The following is a 17,524-nucleotide window of genomic DNA, read 5'->3' as shown; positions in this document are numbered from 1 at the left end:
TGCTGGTCCCAAATTGCAGACTGACATTTTTGTTTTGTTAGTTAATTTTCGTTTGTTCACAATCGCACTAACTGCCGACATTAAACAAATGTATTGACAGATATTAGTGGAGGATTCCTGCCGTCATCAGCGTGTATTGTGGAGATTTTCGCCGGAGGATCCAATCGAAATTTATCAGCTCAATTGTGTTGTTTTTGGTGTTTCAAGCTCTCCATATTTGGCGCTTTGCACCGTCCACCAGCTTGTAGAGGAGGATGGAAATCGTTATCCAGCAGCCAAGGCGAGAATACCAAGAGACATGTTCATGGATGACTTAGTTACATCTGTTGCCACAGAGTCAGAGGCCGCAGAGCTGTATCGTCAGTCCAAGCAGCTATGTTGGAGAAATTCTTGGAGGAAGAGAAATCGTTTTCATACAAGGATTTCGAAGCAGACAACTCCTTGGCTATATTGGGATTGAATTGGCAACCTAGTACTGATCTGTTTCAGTTTTCAGTCAAGAGTGGTGAGGTCGTCGCTACTAAGCGTTCTATTCTGTCAGTGATGGCTCGTATCTATGATCCACTTGGTCTCTTGTCACCGTTTACATTTTTTCTAAAGTGTCTTGTCCAGAAACTGTGGAAATTAGGAGTGGATTGGGATGAGAAGCTGCCTGAGTCTATATGCACTCTTTGGGAGAATTGTCAAAAAGAGTTGCCTCTATTGTTGAAATTTGCTGTTCCACGTCACGTTGGTTTGTTTCAGGATTCTCACATCAGTTTGTTTGGTTTTTGTGACGCATCATTGTCTGGTTATGGTGCAGTTATCTATGTGAAGTCGCAGAAGGAGAGCGAGGAGCCAAGAGTTGTATTATTGTGTTCAAAGTCCAAGGTAGCACCATCTAAAGTTGTTTCAATACCTCGTTTGGAGTTGTGTGCGGCACTCTTGTTGGCAGAACTCATGAATTCAGTAGTCACTATTATTAGTGAACGTTGTCATGTGTCTTGTATTGTCGCACTCTCTGATTCTACAGTCACCTTGTGTTGGATTAATGCTCCATCCGCGAAATGGCAAACTTTTGTTGGTAATCGCGTCGCAAAAATACAGGATTCTTGTATACAGGAGTGGATGCATGTTGCCGGATTTGATATCCCGCTGACTGTTTGTCTAGAGGTTTATCACCAGTTGAGCTTGTGAACTTTCCGTTGTGGCTCTCAGGTCCATCATGGATAGCAGAGGATGAATGCGATTGGCCCGTCCGAAATCAAATGGAAGAGATAGTGGATCCACCGGAGGCGAAAAAACCGTCAGTGTTGACAGTCACAAAATCTCCTGATTGTAACAGCAATGCAATATATTCATTGATTGGTCGTTGTTTTGATTATGGTCGTCTTTTGAGAATTGTAATTCTTGTTCTCAAATTCTTACAAATCTTACCCCAATCAGAAGAATCAGATTTCGATGTTGCTGAGAGGTATCTTTGTAAAGTGGTACAGAAGATACATTTTTCATCTGAATTTGTGCAATTAGAGAAGGGAGAAGATTGTTCTATGCGCCTACGTTGTCTGTCTCCATTCATTGATAAAGGTGTGATTCGTGTCGGCGGTCGTTTGTCTCATGCTGGACTTGAATTTGAGACTTGTCATCAGATGATCTTACCAAAATCCGATGCTTTCTTATAGATGTTAATTGATTATCATCACAAGAAGAATTGTCATGCTGGACGTTCGTTATTGTTGTCCTTGATCAGACAGAAATTCTGGATACTGTCTGCTCGCTCTATTATTCGTATTTGTATCTTTAAGTGTAATTGTTGTTTCCGTGTTCGACCAAGTAATAATGCAATTATTCCGAAAATGGGTGACCTGCCTGCTTGTCGAGTGTCAAAATGCAAACCATTTGAAAATTGTGGTGTGGATTACGCTGGTCCTCTGCGTATTACTATGACAAGACGTCATAATCCTTGTGTTTTGAAAGCCTACATTTGTCTGTTTGTGTGTATGGCAACAAAGGCGGTACATATTGAGTTGGTATCGGATCTATCAATGCCCATGTTTTTAGCTGCGTTTCGTCATTTTTTGTCACGTCGTGGACCCTGTCATGTGATGTATTCTGATTGTGGTACTAATTTTGTAGGTGCCAAGGAACAGTTGCAAAAAATATCTCAACTTTTGAACTCGTTCGAGTTTCAAACCACATTGACTAGTCAACTCGCCGAACACAAAATTGATTGGAAATTCATTCCCCCTGGTTTGCCGCATATTGGAGGTCTGTGGGAGGCAAATGTCAAATCTGTAAAGTTGCATCTGTTCCGAGTAATTGGCAATCAACTTCTCACCTATGAGGAACTGAACACTGTATTGGTGCAGATTGAAGGTGTACTGAATTCCCGCCCACTGTGTGTACTGAGTGAGGATCCGCGTGAACCGCTGGCTTTAACACCAGCACACTTTTTGACTCTAACACTGTTGAAATTGTTTCCCATGCGGGACGTGGACAGTGTCCCTGTGAATTGTCTCACCAGGTATGAATTGATCAGTCAACTTATTCAATCGTTCTGGAACTGATGGAGAAGAGAGTACCTGCACGAACTTCAAAGTCGTAAAAAATGGTTGAAATCACCCACTTCTATCAGTGTGGGAACGGTTGTGGTAGTAGACCAACCAAACACACCTCCATTGCAGTGGCCACTGGGTGTCATTGAGCAAGTGTTTCTGGGAAGTGATGGCGAGGTTCGAGTGGCGAGTGTTCACCTAAAAACTGGTATTTATAAAAGACCAGTAACAAAATTATATCCACTCCCAACTCAATAGTTGTTGTGATTGTTGCATTTTTTTGTGTTGTTTTTGGTGTTGGTGTTTTGTTCTTTTTGGCATGTCTGGATTTTTACTTTCCTTGGTTTTTTTTTCAGTTTTGTAACTTGGCTGAAAAAATAGTTTTTCAGAGGCGGGTGTATGGTCTGGCCAGAGAATTCAAATTGTAGTGCCAGAATGCCAGACTGCAGTTCTGCCAATAGTAGGCTTGTGTTTGTGCAAGCGCAGACCGTCCTGCTGCTTTGGCCTTGTCCTAGTCTAGTCTGTCTTGTTTTGTCAGCCCGTCTTGTTGCAAGACCAAAATTGTGTTTGTCATGTAATTTCGATCGGAAATTTCTTGTGAATAATTGTTTGAGTGTCGTGTGTGTGAATTATGAATATAACAGCATAAATAGTATTGAATTGAATTAATTTGAATCGGATTTGAATTTATAAAGAATCCAGTTTGAGCTTTGTTCAAAACACAGTGCATAGCCTGCAAGTTGAACGCGAAAAGGCAGCCCGGAAGCCAGAACCTGTCTTTTCCCAGATTTTGTCCCACCCTGAATCTGACCAAAACACCTAATAAAGGCTTCTAAGGGCAAGTAGTCAAGATTGGAATAAATCTGGTGAGTTTTTTGCTCTTTTTTATTGTTCATTAATGCAGAGTTTAACTGTACAAATAACCTGGCTCAAATTGAAGATTAAATTTTGCCCCTTGTTTGTATTTGATTATTTAAATAGTAAATTACAGTCCTCTGGTAGCTCTAGCCTGAGTTTTGTTCAGAACAGTATCTATCACAATAAATTCAATACTTTGATGGAAGCTTTCATCGATAATAATTCCTTAATTATATTATAAATCTATGATGTACCTTTAGTAGTGGTTATAGGTGGAAAATTCCCATTGTAAGGGGACAATTTGATATCCTCTGTTCTTAATTAAAGCATTTACTGATGCGGAAAAAACTAGAACATGCTATTGGAACAGATGGTTCCACAGCCAAATACTAACAAGCCTGAAGCTGGCATAAAAGTAAAGATTAACACAAAATACTGAGACTACATTATTCAGTTCTGCTAGCGACAATGGACAGACGCTGAATGAATACACTTCGCTTCTCTCGTCTTGCAGTGGACAGCTGTATACGGCCTCACTAGATAGGAACCTAACCAACGTTAACTGTGATTGGCAGTTACTATTTTATTGAAAATATACATCACAATTTCTGCCAATAGAAAGGAACGGTACAACTACAATTTAAGATACATTCTCCCACCAAGTGACAGCTATTATCCAAATTCCTAACCAAATAAGGCATGATTGATAATCAATCGGACACAAATTCCTTGCCTTATAAGGTCATGAACCAGACTGATGCTCCAGGAAAATCGTTGATTTTCTCAGTACTATAACTTCTACGCACACACTAACAAAGTCAACACAACACAATGCAGAAAAGCAAAGCAGCGAAATAAAATTTTATACAGGACTGACTTCTCATGATAATTCGCATAATCCTCATCATTCACAATTGGAACAATGAATATTGTTACAGGTTGTACCCTTACAGTTCAAGCACACAATTTTTGATTTGGCCGCTAGATTCACTTGTTGATTAGAAACACCACATGAACTCATTATGATGGCTGTATAATAAGACTTCCAGTAAGTCAACTGCCACTAGATATTCAATAATCAAACATAGTAAGTCACAAACATATTAAAATCAATACACAGTTGTTCAAAGGGTTATAAAAATTCATTGAACTGTTTGTGTGTATGGCAACAAAGGCGGTACATATTGAGTTGGTATCGGATCTATCAATGCCCATGTTTTTAGCTGCGTTTCGTCATTTTTTGTCACGTCGTGGACCCTGTCATGTGATGTATTCTGATTGTGGTACTAATTTTGTAGGTGCCAAGGAACAGTTGCAAAAAATATCTCAACTTTTGAACTCGTTCGAGTTTCAAACCACATTGACTAGTCAACTCGCCGAACACAAAATTGATTGGAAATTCATTCCCCCTGGTTTGCCGCATATTGGAGGTCTGTGGGAGGCAAATGTCAAATCTGTAAAGTTGCATCTGTTCCGAGTAATTGGCAATCAACTTCTCACCTATGAGGAACTGAACACTGTATTGGTGCAGATTGAAGGTGTACTGAATTCCCGCCCACTGTGTGTACTGAGTGAGGATCCGCGTGAACCGCTGGCTTTAACACCAGCACACTTTTTGACTCTAACACTGTTGAAATTGTTTCCCATGCGGGACGTGGACAGTGTCCCTGTGAATTGTCTCACCAGGTATGAATTGATCAGTCAACTTATTCAATCGTTCTGGAACTGATGGAGAAGAGAGTACCTGCACGAACTTCAAAGTCGTAAAAAATGGTTGAAATCACCCACTTCTATCAGTGTGGGAATGGTTGTGGTAGTAGACCAACCAAACACACCTCCATTGCAGTGGCCACTGGGTGTCATTGAGCAAGTGTTTCTGGGAAGTGATGGCGAGGTTCGAGTGGCGAGTGTTCACCTAAAAACTGGTATTTATAAAAGACCAGTAACAAAATTATATCCACTCCCAACTCAATAGTTGTTGTGATTGTTGCATTTTTTTGTGTTGTTTTTTGGTGTTGGTGTTTTGTTCTTTTTGGCATGTCTGGATTTTTACTTTCCTTGTTTTTTTTTTCAGTTTTGTAACTTGGCTGAAAAAATAGTTTTTCAGAGGCGGGTGTATGGTCTGGCCAGAGAATTCAAATTGTAGTGCCAGAATGCCAGACTGCAGTTCTGCCAATAGTAGGCTTGTGTTTGTGCAAGCGCAGACCGTCCTGCTGCTTTGGCCTTGTCCTAGTCTAGTCTGTCTTGTTTTGTCAGCCCGTCTTGTTGCAAGACCAAAATTGTGTTTGTCATGTAATTTCGATCGGAAATTTCTTGTGAATAATTGTTTGAGTGTCGTGTGTGTGAATTATGAATATAACAGCATAAATAGTATTGAATTGAATTAATTTGAATCGGATTTGAATTTATAAAGAATCCAGTTTGAGCTTTGTTCAAAACACAGTGCATAGCCTGCAAGTTGAACGCGAAAAGGCAGCCCGGAAGCCAGAACCTGTCTTTTCCCAGATTTTGTCCCACCCTGAATCTGACCAAAACACCTAATAAAGGCTTCTAAGGGCAAGTAGTCAAGATTGGAATAAATCTGGTGAGTTTTTTGCTCTTTTTTATTGTTCATTAATGCAGAGTTTAACTGTACAAATAACCTGGCTCAAATTGAAGATTAAATTTTGCCCCTTGTTTGTATTTGATTATTTAAATAGTAAATTACAGTCCTCTGGTAGCTCTAGCCTGAGTTTTGTTCAGAACAGTATCTATCACAATAAATTCAATACTTTGATGGAAGCTTTCATCGATAATAATTTCCTTAATTATATTATAAATCTATGATGTACCTTTAGTAGTGGTTATAGGTGGAAAATTCCCATTGTAAGGGGACAATTTGATATCCTCTGTTCTTAATTAAAGCATTTACTGATGCGGAAAAAACTAGAACATGCTATTGGAACAGATGGTTCCACAGCCAAATACTAACAAGCCTGAAGCTGGCATAAAAGTAAAGATTAACACAAAATACTGAGACTACATTATTCAGTTCTGCTAGCGACAATGGACAGACGCTGAATGAATACACTTCGCTTCTCTCGTCTTGCAGTGGACAGCTGTATACGGCCTCACTAGATAGGAACCTAACCAACGTTAACTGTGATTGGCAGTTACTATTTTATTGAAAATATACATCACAATTTCTGCCAATAGAAAGGAACGGTACAACTACAATTTAAGATACATTCTCCCACCAAGTGACAGCTATTATCCAAATTCCTAACCAAATAAGGCATGATTGATAATCAATCGGACACAAATTCCTTGCCTTATAAGGTCATGAACCAGACTGATGCTCCAGGAAAATCGTTGATTTTCTCAGTACTATAACTTCTACGCACACACTAACAAAGTCAACACAACACAATGCAGAAAAGCAAAGCAGCGAAATAAAATTTTATACAGGACTGACTTCTCATGATAATTCGCATAATCCTCATCATTCACAATTGGAACAATGAATATTGTTACAGGTTGTACCCTTACAGTTCAAGCACACAATTTTTGATTTGGCCGCTAGATTCACTTGTTGATTAGAAACACCACATGAACTCATTATGATGGCTGTATAATAAGACTTCCAGTAAGTCAACTGCCACTAGATATTCAATAATCAAACATAGTAAGTCACAAACATATTAAAATCAATACACAGTTGTTCAAAGGGTTATAAAAATTCATTGAACTGTTTCGTTTCAAGTGAAAACCGAATCGTTCACATATGAGGCAGACCTGTAGAATCAACCGATCTCTGAGAGCTCCAAGCTGATTCTGATTACATTAATTGATGCTCTCCAAATCTCTAATTAGAAACATTCATTTTATTATTCGTCATGGAATAATCCATTGAATTTATGTGTAAAGAGGATTTTAATACAGTATTGTAATTTTGCTGACATTCTCGTTTATCTCATGATTTTGTTGTACTATTTCATTGCTTGATTTGGATGTATTTCATTCATTTTATGGACGGGTTTTGTTTTTCAGATCAGGATAAAGGTCTAGAAGTATTATCTCAAACTATCTCAAGACAGAAAAACATTGCTATCACCATTGGAAATGAAGTAGACTTACATAATGGTAAGTTGGTGTTTATGATTCAAATCACGTACAGTATCAAACCTCAATTCCGTTATGGAAAATGTTTTTAAAATTAATTGTATTTGACTCTTATCGTAAATCAGAAACACAAGTTGGCTATTTATTATCTATATGCTTGAAGAGCCGCCCCCGATTCAAAATAGGATACCTATTGCAATCAGATTGTCTTTTTTTCTTTAGGGCTACTTTTGAATATAAATGAAAATATAAATCTAAGTACCCTTTTTAAAATTAGTTTAATAGCCGAAACATGTCATGAATAAATAGTTTTAAAAAGAGTAGGCTACCTAGATTTTTTATTTATATCCTATTGCAATCAAATCTAGCTCTTCCATTTTCTTTTTCCTTTCTTTTTGCATTTGCCCTGGTCAGAATTTTATTTTAAAATAATGTCTCCTTTCTATTCATGTATTGATAATTTTTATCCGACCTAAATTATTTTTTAATTAATGATTATGTTCTTCATTCTGCTTGAAATGTCTCAAAAAAAATTATCAAGACACATCAGTAGAGAGAAGCCATTCTTCCCGTCATCTTCTTCTTCTATACTTATGAAATTCTTATCTCACTGATCACGATTTCTGGAAAACTACTGACGGATTGCAACAAAACTTGAAATATAGCTTCCTTATAAATCCTAGGCGCTCACTAAGAAATCTTTTGGCGATATTTTAACTCTAAAGGTGGTTTTTAAGTGTTCCAAGTTTGTCTTTTAGCATGTATATTCTTATTCCAATCTTATGTCTTATAGCATGTATATTCTTAATTATAATCGAAATGTCCATACTATATGTTAATATAGAACTATAATCTTGAGATAGTACCTCTTCGAAACAGTTGTTAACTGGTAACCAAATTAATAATTCTGTCAGGTTGGCATTAAGTTGAGTTAACTTTGTTAGGTTGGCACCAAGTTGAAGATTAAAATGCATTTATTGCGGAAAAATTGATTGGGCACTGTTACTTCAATCAGAGTTATTCCTGATAATATTTTATTATTATTTATTTTCCAATCACTTGATAATGGCATTATTTATAGCTGAAACATGTCATGTTGAATAATTGTAAAAAGGGTAATCAGATTTATAAATATTAGAATATAAATAAAAGAATAAATATTTTCATTTCTATTCCTGGGAGTATAGATAATTTTCATGTTTCATAAAACAAACTTTTATGATGGGAGTTCTATCAATTGATCCTATTCTATCAAGACTAATTTTGTTTGTATATCTGAGAGATCGCGTGAACAGCTTAAACAATTTCGATGAAATTTTAATTATTCAGTATGATGAATGGAGGGTATTTTTAAAACTTCAGAAGTGTCCGTTGTGGAATCTGTGTGCAAAGAATGAGGAAATTCGGCCAGAATTTATCTTGACGAAAGAAAGGGGTTATTTATTAAAACGGCCAAATAGCTGTTGTTGCTTTTCCTAATGTAAAAATATCTTCCATTCAAATAATGCTGACACATTGATGTGTATCTTACTATAATTTGTTTACATTTGATCAAATGGAGATAAGATGATAGCTACTGTTTCGATTTCAAAATTAGGTTTGCCATTTTTGCTTTTTATGCCAGCTGTTATTAGTTTCGATTTCAATTATGTTTGACATTTTCGCTTTTTATACCCGTTGTTATTATGTGAAATAAGCTCTCATTAAATGAAATCAAAATCATTGAAATCAATAATTATACTAAGCGAACAATTATTTCTGTTTAAATATGTGTGTTTGCGGATATGTATGTGTAATAGAATTGGACTCAACACGAGCTTTATTCGACATTAAATATGTGTCTTAGTAACAGAGATAACAGATTATAAATATTACAGCTGTTTTATCATCACAATCTTCCCCCCTTAATATCAATCGGCACTCGTGGGGTATGGGGCGAGCTGGCGAAGTGAGACTGTCGATTCTCTGCCGTCGTTGTGGCGAACAAACGCATATTCAGGGTTACTCTCGATTAATTCAACTTTTTCAACTTGCGATTCTTGTTTTGAGTTTTTTGTCATCTTCTTCAACCATACTGGTCCAGGTGTCAATAGCCAGGTTGGTAATGGTTTTCCATTACTTGAGTTTCTTGCATGTAAAAACATCCGCTCATGTGGTGTGCAGTTGGTGCTTGTGCATAATAGGGAACGAATAGAGTTAAGGGCATCGGGGAGAACTTGTTCCCAGTGACTGTTGTTCAAACCTCTCGATTTTAGGGCTAGCATCACACTTTTCCATATAACTCCATTGTACCGTTCGACTTGCCCATTACCGGCTGGATTATAGGGCGATGTTCTGCTGCTGGCAATTCCTTTTGATAGTAGGAAATTTTTCAAAGCTGATGACATAAACGATGTTCCTCTATCGGAATGTATGTAAGACGGTACACCAAAAAGAGAGAATAGTGATGTAAGGTGTTTTATTACTGTATTAGTAGTCATGTCAGGACAGGGGAAGGCAAATGGGAATCTGGAATATTCGTCCATAAGAACTAAAATATACTTGTTCCTTGAACTTGATTGTAGTGGGCCTTTGAAATCCATATTAAGACGTTCAAATGGTCGAGTTGCTTTGATAAGGCGGCCAGTTCCTTTGGCATAGCGTGGTTTCATTTCAGAACATGTAATACATTTGGAACATACTTCTTTTACATCATCTATTGAATATGGTAAGTTCTTTGTTTTGGTCCAATGATGGAGTCGAGTAACTCCTGGATGACACAGGTCCTCATGAATTTTTATCAGTTTCTTTATATCTGTATGGCATAGTTTTCATCTTCGATTGTACTACTAGTTTCTTATCTATAAAACTTGCTGTGCTCCCAGTGTCTAATAGTGCCAATGTATCTATTCCATTAACACGTATAGGAACAAGACATTTTGAGAGGTCAGTGCTGGTATTTGCTGCTGAAATTACTGTGGCAGATACCATTTGGTTTTTTTTATCGTTTCGTGCTCTGCATACTTTTGAAAAATGGCCTATTCGATTACAAGTTAGGCATGGTTGTCCTTTTGCTGGGCATTGGCTATTATTAGTATGATTATTATAGCCACAAAATCTGCATTGAATCTTCTTTTGGTAAGAATTACGGACTAAAGTCGTTTTCTCGGTATTTTTATTCTCGTTTGCTAGGACTGTGTTAACATATTCTGAACTGGTTTCGTATTCTTTAGCAATGTTTTCAGCATTCTCTAACATTCGTGCTTGTGAGATAGCGTCTTGCAAAGTTAGCGATTTCATTTCGAAAAGATGTTGTCTGATTTTCGATGATTCTAATCCGGAGATGAACGCGTCTCGGATATATTCACTTTTGTTATCGTCAGCCGTGACTGCTTGAAAGTTACATGGTAAACTTAGCCGTTTTAGTTTATTATAGAATTGATCAATTGATTCTCCATGGGTTTGTTTTGCTTTAGATAAGCAGTAACGTGCATGTACTACATTTTGAGGTTTTATAAAGCTTTCTTCAAGAGTTGTTATAGCTTCTTCAAATGATATACAATTGCAAATACTTTCACAAATATTCGGTGACACATAATTGATCAAAACATTCAATTCATCCTTTTTCGGGATTGAACTGTTTTTTAAGAAGTTTAAAAATGTTACCTTCCAATGTCTCCACGTTTTCGGTGCTTCATCTGAATCTTGGTCAATCGATAAAACTGTTGGTTTCAGTATTTTTCCAAGCATTTGGTTTTGCGAATCGTTTTCTCCTTCACTGACTAAATCTTGACGTTTACTCGTTTTTCTTTTCGGACCCATTTATTTTATTTTTAATGTCGAATAAATTGTAATAGAATTGGACTCAACACGAGCTTTATTCAACATTAAATATGTGTCTTAGTCACAGAGACAAGTAGTGTTTTTGAACGATATTAGTGTCACAGAGACAAGTTTCATAGGAACAAGTAGTTTTATAAATGGCAGTCTCACAGGAACAAGTTCCCACAGAGACAAGTTGAGTCTCACAGAGACAAGGTGAGTCTCACAGAGACAAGGTGAGTCTCACAGAGACAAGGTCTGTTTCACTGGAACAAGTAGTGTCAGTGGAACAAGAAGAGGGGTAGATTCCCATTCGAACAAGTGTAGTGTCACAGAGACAAGGTCGGTCTCACAGGAACAAGGTTGGTGTGGTGTGTTGCCTACACATGAAGATGAAGGCATTCCATTTGCTCTAATAAATTGGATGTCATCTGTTTTTTAATATATATACATATATATTATGGTGACATGAATAGAATAGAATGACTGCCTTTATTTTTCTTAGAAAGCGTCTGTTTTTTAATACATATACATCTATATTATGGTGACATGAATAGAATAGAATGACTGCCTTTATTTTTCTTAGAAAGCGAAGTTAGGGCGCAGTCGACCCTCTCTTACACTCAACTCTCTATCAAGTATTATAACAATACGAAAAAAATAAATACAAATAATATGATTAAAAACAAACAATAGTTAAGTTATCTACTTATTTAAAATAATAACAAATTTTAAATTATTGAAAAGAAAGAGAAAAAAATGACATTGAAAATAATACATAACAATGCTGAATGATAGTATTTTCTGATACTTCATCACTTTAGTAAAAAATAAGACACTACAGAATACAATACAGTAGGCCTACATAGCAACTGAAGTGTTTGCTATACATTTCATTTCCTACTTATTATCACTATGTAAATCTCGAAGTGGATAAGTAAATTACATTATGATTTATTTGAATAGTAAAATAGAATCTTCCTTCAATCAACAAACAACGTCACAAACAACGCTCCTTCAATCCACGTGACATACATATATAAATATATAATTTACATATGTTAATAATGTGGTGACATCATTTGAAGCCAGCTTTAAACGTTTCTCCTGTGGAGAAAAAATGATGAATTTAGTAGACTGTTTAGTGGATCCTAGACATTCAGATTCAAATCTATACATAACAATTGATTCCCCTTTTCATCCAGGATATTTGTGGTTTCTTAAAATTTCGATTTATTGACCGAGCGAAATGAGTTCTAAGATTCAAGTCGACGGCTTTGCATTTCTCTTTATGTTTATATGTTCCGCAATTACGGCGAAACGCAGCAATAGATTACCATGAAATTTGACAGGTATATTTCTTTTTAAATTGTGCCTCGACGTATATACAAGGTTTTTTGAAAATTTTGCATTTTAAGGTTAATACAATAGGTAAAGTCTCCTTCGAACGCCAATATTACAGTAAAAATCAGAATAGAATCATCCATAATAATTCAGCTGTTGAGTGGATTTTTAATTGCATGCAATAACGCATGTAATTAATATATCAATGTAACTTAGTAAAAATCAGCTGTCGTGTTGACTATTCATTGCATGCAATGACGCATGCAATTAATAACGGAAAGAAAACATAGTATTTTCTCTCGACCTTGATCTGCTTTCAACTCGGTCTGACCTGTTGCCAGTAAGTTGAAGGAGATTAGATTTTGATGTGAGCATATTTTTGATACACTAACCCCAACAGCCATTAGCCGTTTTCACACCGACATCTTGCCGACACAACATACAAACAGGATTTACTCTTATGGACAGTATGAGACGAGGCTGTGTTTTATACCTGCGCGAGGTCTACTGTTCATAGAACTACTAGTCCAGGATTAAAATGTTGTTTTACCAAAATCATCAAATATTTAATAATTCGATACAATGATACATGTACAAATGTGAAGCTGACTTGCACCGAGGTAGAATCAATTTAATCTTAAATAATTTGAAATATATTTCAAGTTGTTAGGCTTCATTAATTCATTGAATACCTGTTATCAGAACCTATTAGAATTATGTAGATTGCCTTTAATGAATAAATTGAGTTCCATGTAAATGTATTATTTCCACCAAACTCCAAAATAACTATTTCAATGTGACTTTTAATTGTTCAGTCAATATAAAATAATTTTGATTCTGCAGTAACTTATACATAAGTGATATCAATGTAAGAAAGAACAGATTATATACTTCTAGATGAATGTAACAATATTGGAAAGATGTTATCCAACGGTATTTGAATACACCCCTGACTGTTACTGTATGGGAGTACCACCAGTAATTTATAAGTTTTCAATTCGTCAAAAGAGTGGTTATAGATAAAATAGTGTACTCAACGGTTATAATCTTCTCCTATCTATATTTTTTCTTCTTATTATTGTTCATCTTCTTCCTGCCGCCAAAGTGCAGTACTTTATACCTGGCAATAGAATTTTTAGAAATAGAAGCATTTGGTTAACTTTGGTTTCACGCTTCAGTGAACATAGTCTATGAGCAGGGTAGTTCTACCTGGACACCACCGATGACAAATTGACCGGGCTTTCCAGAAGTACCTAACGGGAAACATTTGCTTTGTTTCATGGAAGCAAGGCATTGTAATACTGAATGAGTATTTATAGTTCTATAAAGCAAGGCCTTTTGGTTCTAATACCCGAGACGTCAGTCTGCAGATTGTTGTTATGGAATGCAGAAAACTTCTTTCACCAACCTTAGACAATAAATGCTGTTTCAAAAGATTGAAAAGATAGCATGCCGCTTCCAAAATCTATGGATATGGTTTATGTACTATATATATATATATATATATATAATATATATATATATATATATATATATCTGTGAGTGTAGCGTAAGGGACACACTATTATTCCTCACCCACCATATAGCATATAATATATCGAACTCTGTCACTCCCACTCAACCACATCACTCTCTTACACATACCCTTTCCTTCGGGCTCACTCTCTCTCACTCTCTCTCTCTCTCTCTCTCTCACATGATAATGAATTAAAACGCAGATTTCTGTCTTTGACACTAATATCATGCTTTAGTTAGATCAATAATGTTTCAATTGCCATCCAAATCTAGGTGAACTATTTGTAACACATAAACTAATAATTAAAACCACCCTAAATAAACCTTGATTAGTCCCAACCGATATGGTTTACAGTAACTTTAAGGACATGACAATAAGACAATAATTGTGGGTTGGAAACGTAATTTTGAATATTTATTATAATAAAATATAATCCCATTTTTCTGGTGCTCCAAACTCGTTATTTAATAATAAACCTACAGTTTAAGAGCCATCACTGATAAATATGTCACTTAGTATAATACAGAAGAACAAAAATCATAAACCTTATTCCGGGACACTTTCTCATTAATTCTTAATTCTCGTATAGCCTATGTGTGTGATAAACGAAATTTGAATTTGAAATCACAACATTTTTTGAAAAACATACAGTTTTGAATTACGTGCTTATTCTACGAAAATTGAAACCCCTTTCTTAGCTGGCGTCTAGGAATAAGAAATATATTGACCGATAAATACAAACAATTTGGATGTAGATTAGGCGAATAGGCCTTGTCTAAAGGATTCAGCTTATAGTCTGTTATACAATAAATGAGCAATTCAATTCATAACATCTTAGTAGTCATCTTATGAATAATGTAATCATTCATCAAATCAGTCTTATCAAGTCATAATTATCATCACCCAGTACAATTGAATAAATTAAGTCATACATTGAAAAAATACATAAACTATTTATAAACTCACAGCACTGAATATCATATTTTCAACAATTTGAAAATTAATTTACGGAACAATAAGCATTTTCATTCAGAATTACATTTAGTGCGTTTTTTAATTTATTCAGAGGCAAGTTTCTTCTAATATAAGATAAAGGCAGATTATTGAACATGGAGTACACTAGATAGGAATAAATTTCAAGCTCTTACTCAATCTGACATTAGGAGTTACAATACTCTAGTAGTCCAGATAACAGTAGACCTCACTGAACATCCTTTGCAATGTGGTAACGAGAATATTCAGTCATCTACTAGAAATGCTATCTACTAGGAATAAAGTCATTGTAATAATATCAGGGCTTTAATAAAATGTTTGCCAATGGCCCCACTAAGAAATCTGATCAGGCTGGTTGGAGACTTCCAATCAACCATACATTACATTACATTACATTACATTACATTACATTACCAGGGCTACCAGACATTGTTTTGCAGTAGTCGTACTATATCATAATGGAAAAAGTAGAACTTTGATATGAAAGTAATGAACTCACTCCGCTACAAATAAAATCTATTGGTGTGCTAATCTAAATGTTGCACTACTTCAATCCTGTAAAAATGAATACCGGTATAATACTTATTCTGAATTGATGGAATCCCAAGTACCCATTGCGCTTATGATAATTTTAAATGTTACTTTATTAACTCAGTAAGTTCAGAAAGTTATTGCTCAGTTGAATCAGAGCTACGATTAAAAAGATGATTTGGGAATTATCAAGTGGCACTTTTTGTTTTTCACTGGGATTTTCATTTTGTAACATGTAGAGACGCTTGTAGAACAACAATCTGTTAAATTTTTTATTGGAAAGATTTTATGAGGAAAATGAAGTTTTTCATTGACATTATCATCCCTAACTCGGAACGCCATGATAAATCTTGGCATCTAAAGCTGCGTTTACACCAAAGTTATTAACAAAATGTTAATAACTTAATCCTCACAGATTATTATAGATTGAACGGCACATGAAAAACACATATGTTCATCATGTGTATGATAAGTTATGTTCAATCTAATAGAATCTATTGGTGTTGACGCAGCTTTACTCTGTGACTGTCTGGAGTTAATATTATATCAATTTGAATTTACAATTCGAGACCGCAGCTCGGAAAAAGAAGAAATGATTAGCTCATAATATCGGGGACCGAGCTTCGCTCAGGAGTACAAAAGCATAAACAATTTATTACGAAAGAAGGAATTATAATGAAAAACCATTTTGGCCATGTGGTTTTTAAGAAGCGGTGATGAATAGGTCAGTGGTAGGCTATTTGGCTTTTATATATTCCATTTCATATTCATATTGATTATTCTTTCGGGTTGAAGGTTATATGTATACGTATTAGATATATTGGAATAGTTATCTTGGAGTTTGGTAGAAATATATTACATTTGCATAGAACTCAATTTATTTATTTATTTAAGTTATCTTCTATCTAATTCTAATAGGTTACCAACCCATCCCTATCTTATATGATAAACCTTCAATCATAATCATATACCTGCATGATTAAAAAACAGCAGACATTCAATTTACTAGAACAAATAATGGAGTGCCTTCAAGTTCAGATGTAGGCAACACGCCTAACTTCTTCCTACATTCGCTACCTTGTCTCTATGACACTGACCTTGCTTCTGTGAAACACCTTGTTCCAGTGGGAACTTGCTTCTGTGAGACTGCCATTTATAGCGCTACTACTTTGGACGGAGACCTTGTCTCTATGAAACTGCTTGTCTCTGTGGGAACTTGTTCCTGTGAGACTGCCATTTATAGAAATGCGACTAATTTCTTCAGCTTATGTTGTATTGGTTCCTCTGTTGCTCTATGTTTCTAAGCAGCCATGGCCTTGAGAGAGCCAGTTGTCCTGTCTGTTAATTCCTAATCCGTACTAAATACCACGCTAACCAATCAGAGAAGCCTTCTATTAAAAAAACCACTGCACTGATTAGTTGTCATGGAATTTAATCATTATTGAAATTGAACAGGCTTTTGAGCTACTGGACCTGATATTTTCATGTTTCAGCTAAAAACTATATCGAAAAAAACATAATATTCCATCAGCTAGTCCTATTTCCTTTCATCCCATACTATTAAACGAGCAATTTCTGTTTGTATGTTTATATATTTAGATGTTTATATGTTTGTATTTCACCGGATCTCGAAAACGGCTCTAAAGATTCTCACGAAATTCAGAGCATAGTAGTTTTATAATATAAAAATTCGATTGCACTTGGTCTCATCCCTGGGAAAACTCGCTGAAGGACATTGAAAGGATAATCATTATTCATCCTTGGAAAACAGCTGATAATAATTATTTTGTCGTCTGTTAATGATGGAAGTGAGTGAGCGAGTTCATGTGTGTGGGACTGTGTCAAA

General features: G+C 35.7%; 1 protein-coding gene across 2 annotated transcripts in view; it reads left to right on the top strand.

Moving 5' to 3' along the window:
- Nucleotides 1-17,524, top strand: part of LOC111058022 (syntaxin-8-like) — a 59,978-nt gene that overhangs the window by 33,088 nt on the left and 9,366 nt on the right. For both annotated transcript variants that reach the window (XM_039428274.1, XM_039428273.1), the window contains exon 5: nucleotides 7,422-7,514. In XM_039428274.1, coding sequence (XP_039284208.1) covers nucleotides 7,422-7,514 — 93 coding nt within the window. The remainder of the gene's footprint in view (nucleotides 1-7,421; nucleotides 7,515-17,524) is intronic.

This window comes from Nilaparvata lugens, chromosome 5 (assembly GCF_014356525.2).
Source record: "Nilaparvata lugens isolate BPH chromosome 5, ASM1435652v1, whole genome shotgun sequence".
Classification (NCBI taxonomy): domain Eukaryota; kingdom Metazoa; phylum Arthropoda; class Insecta; order Hemiptera; family Delphacidae; genus Nilaparvata; species Nilaparvata lugens.
This window is presented reverse-complemented; position numbering and strand designations above follow the sequence as displayed.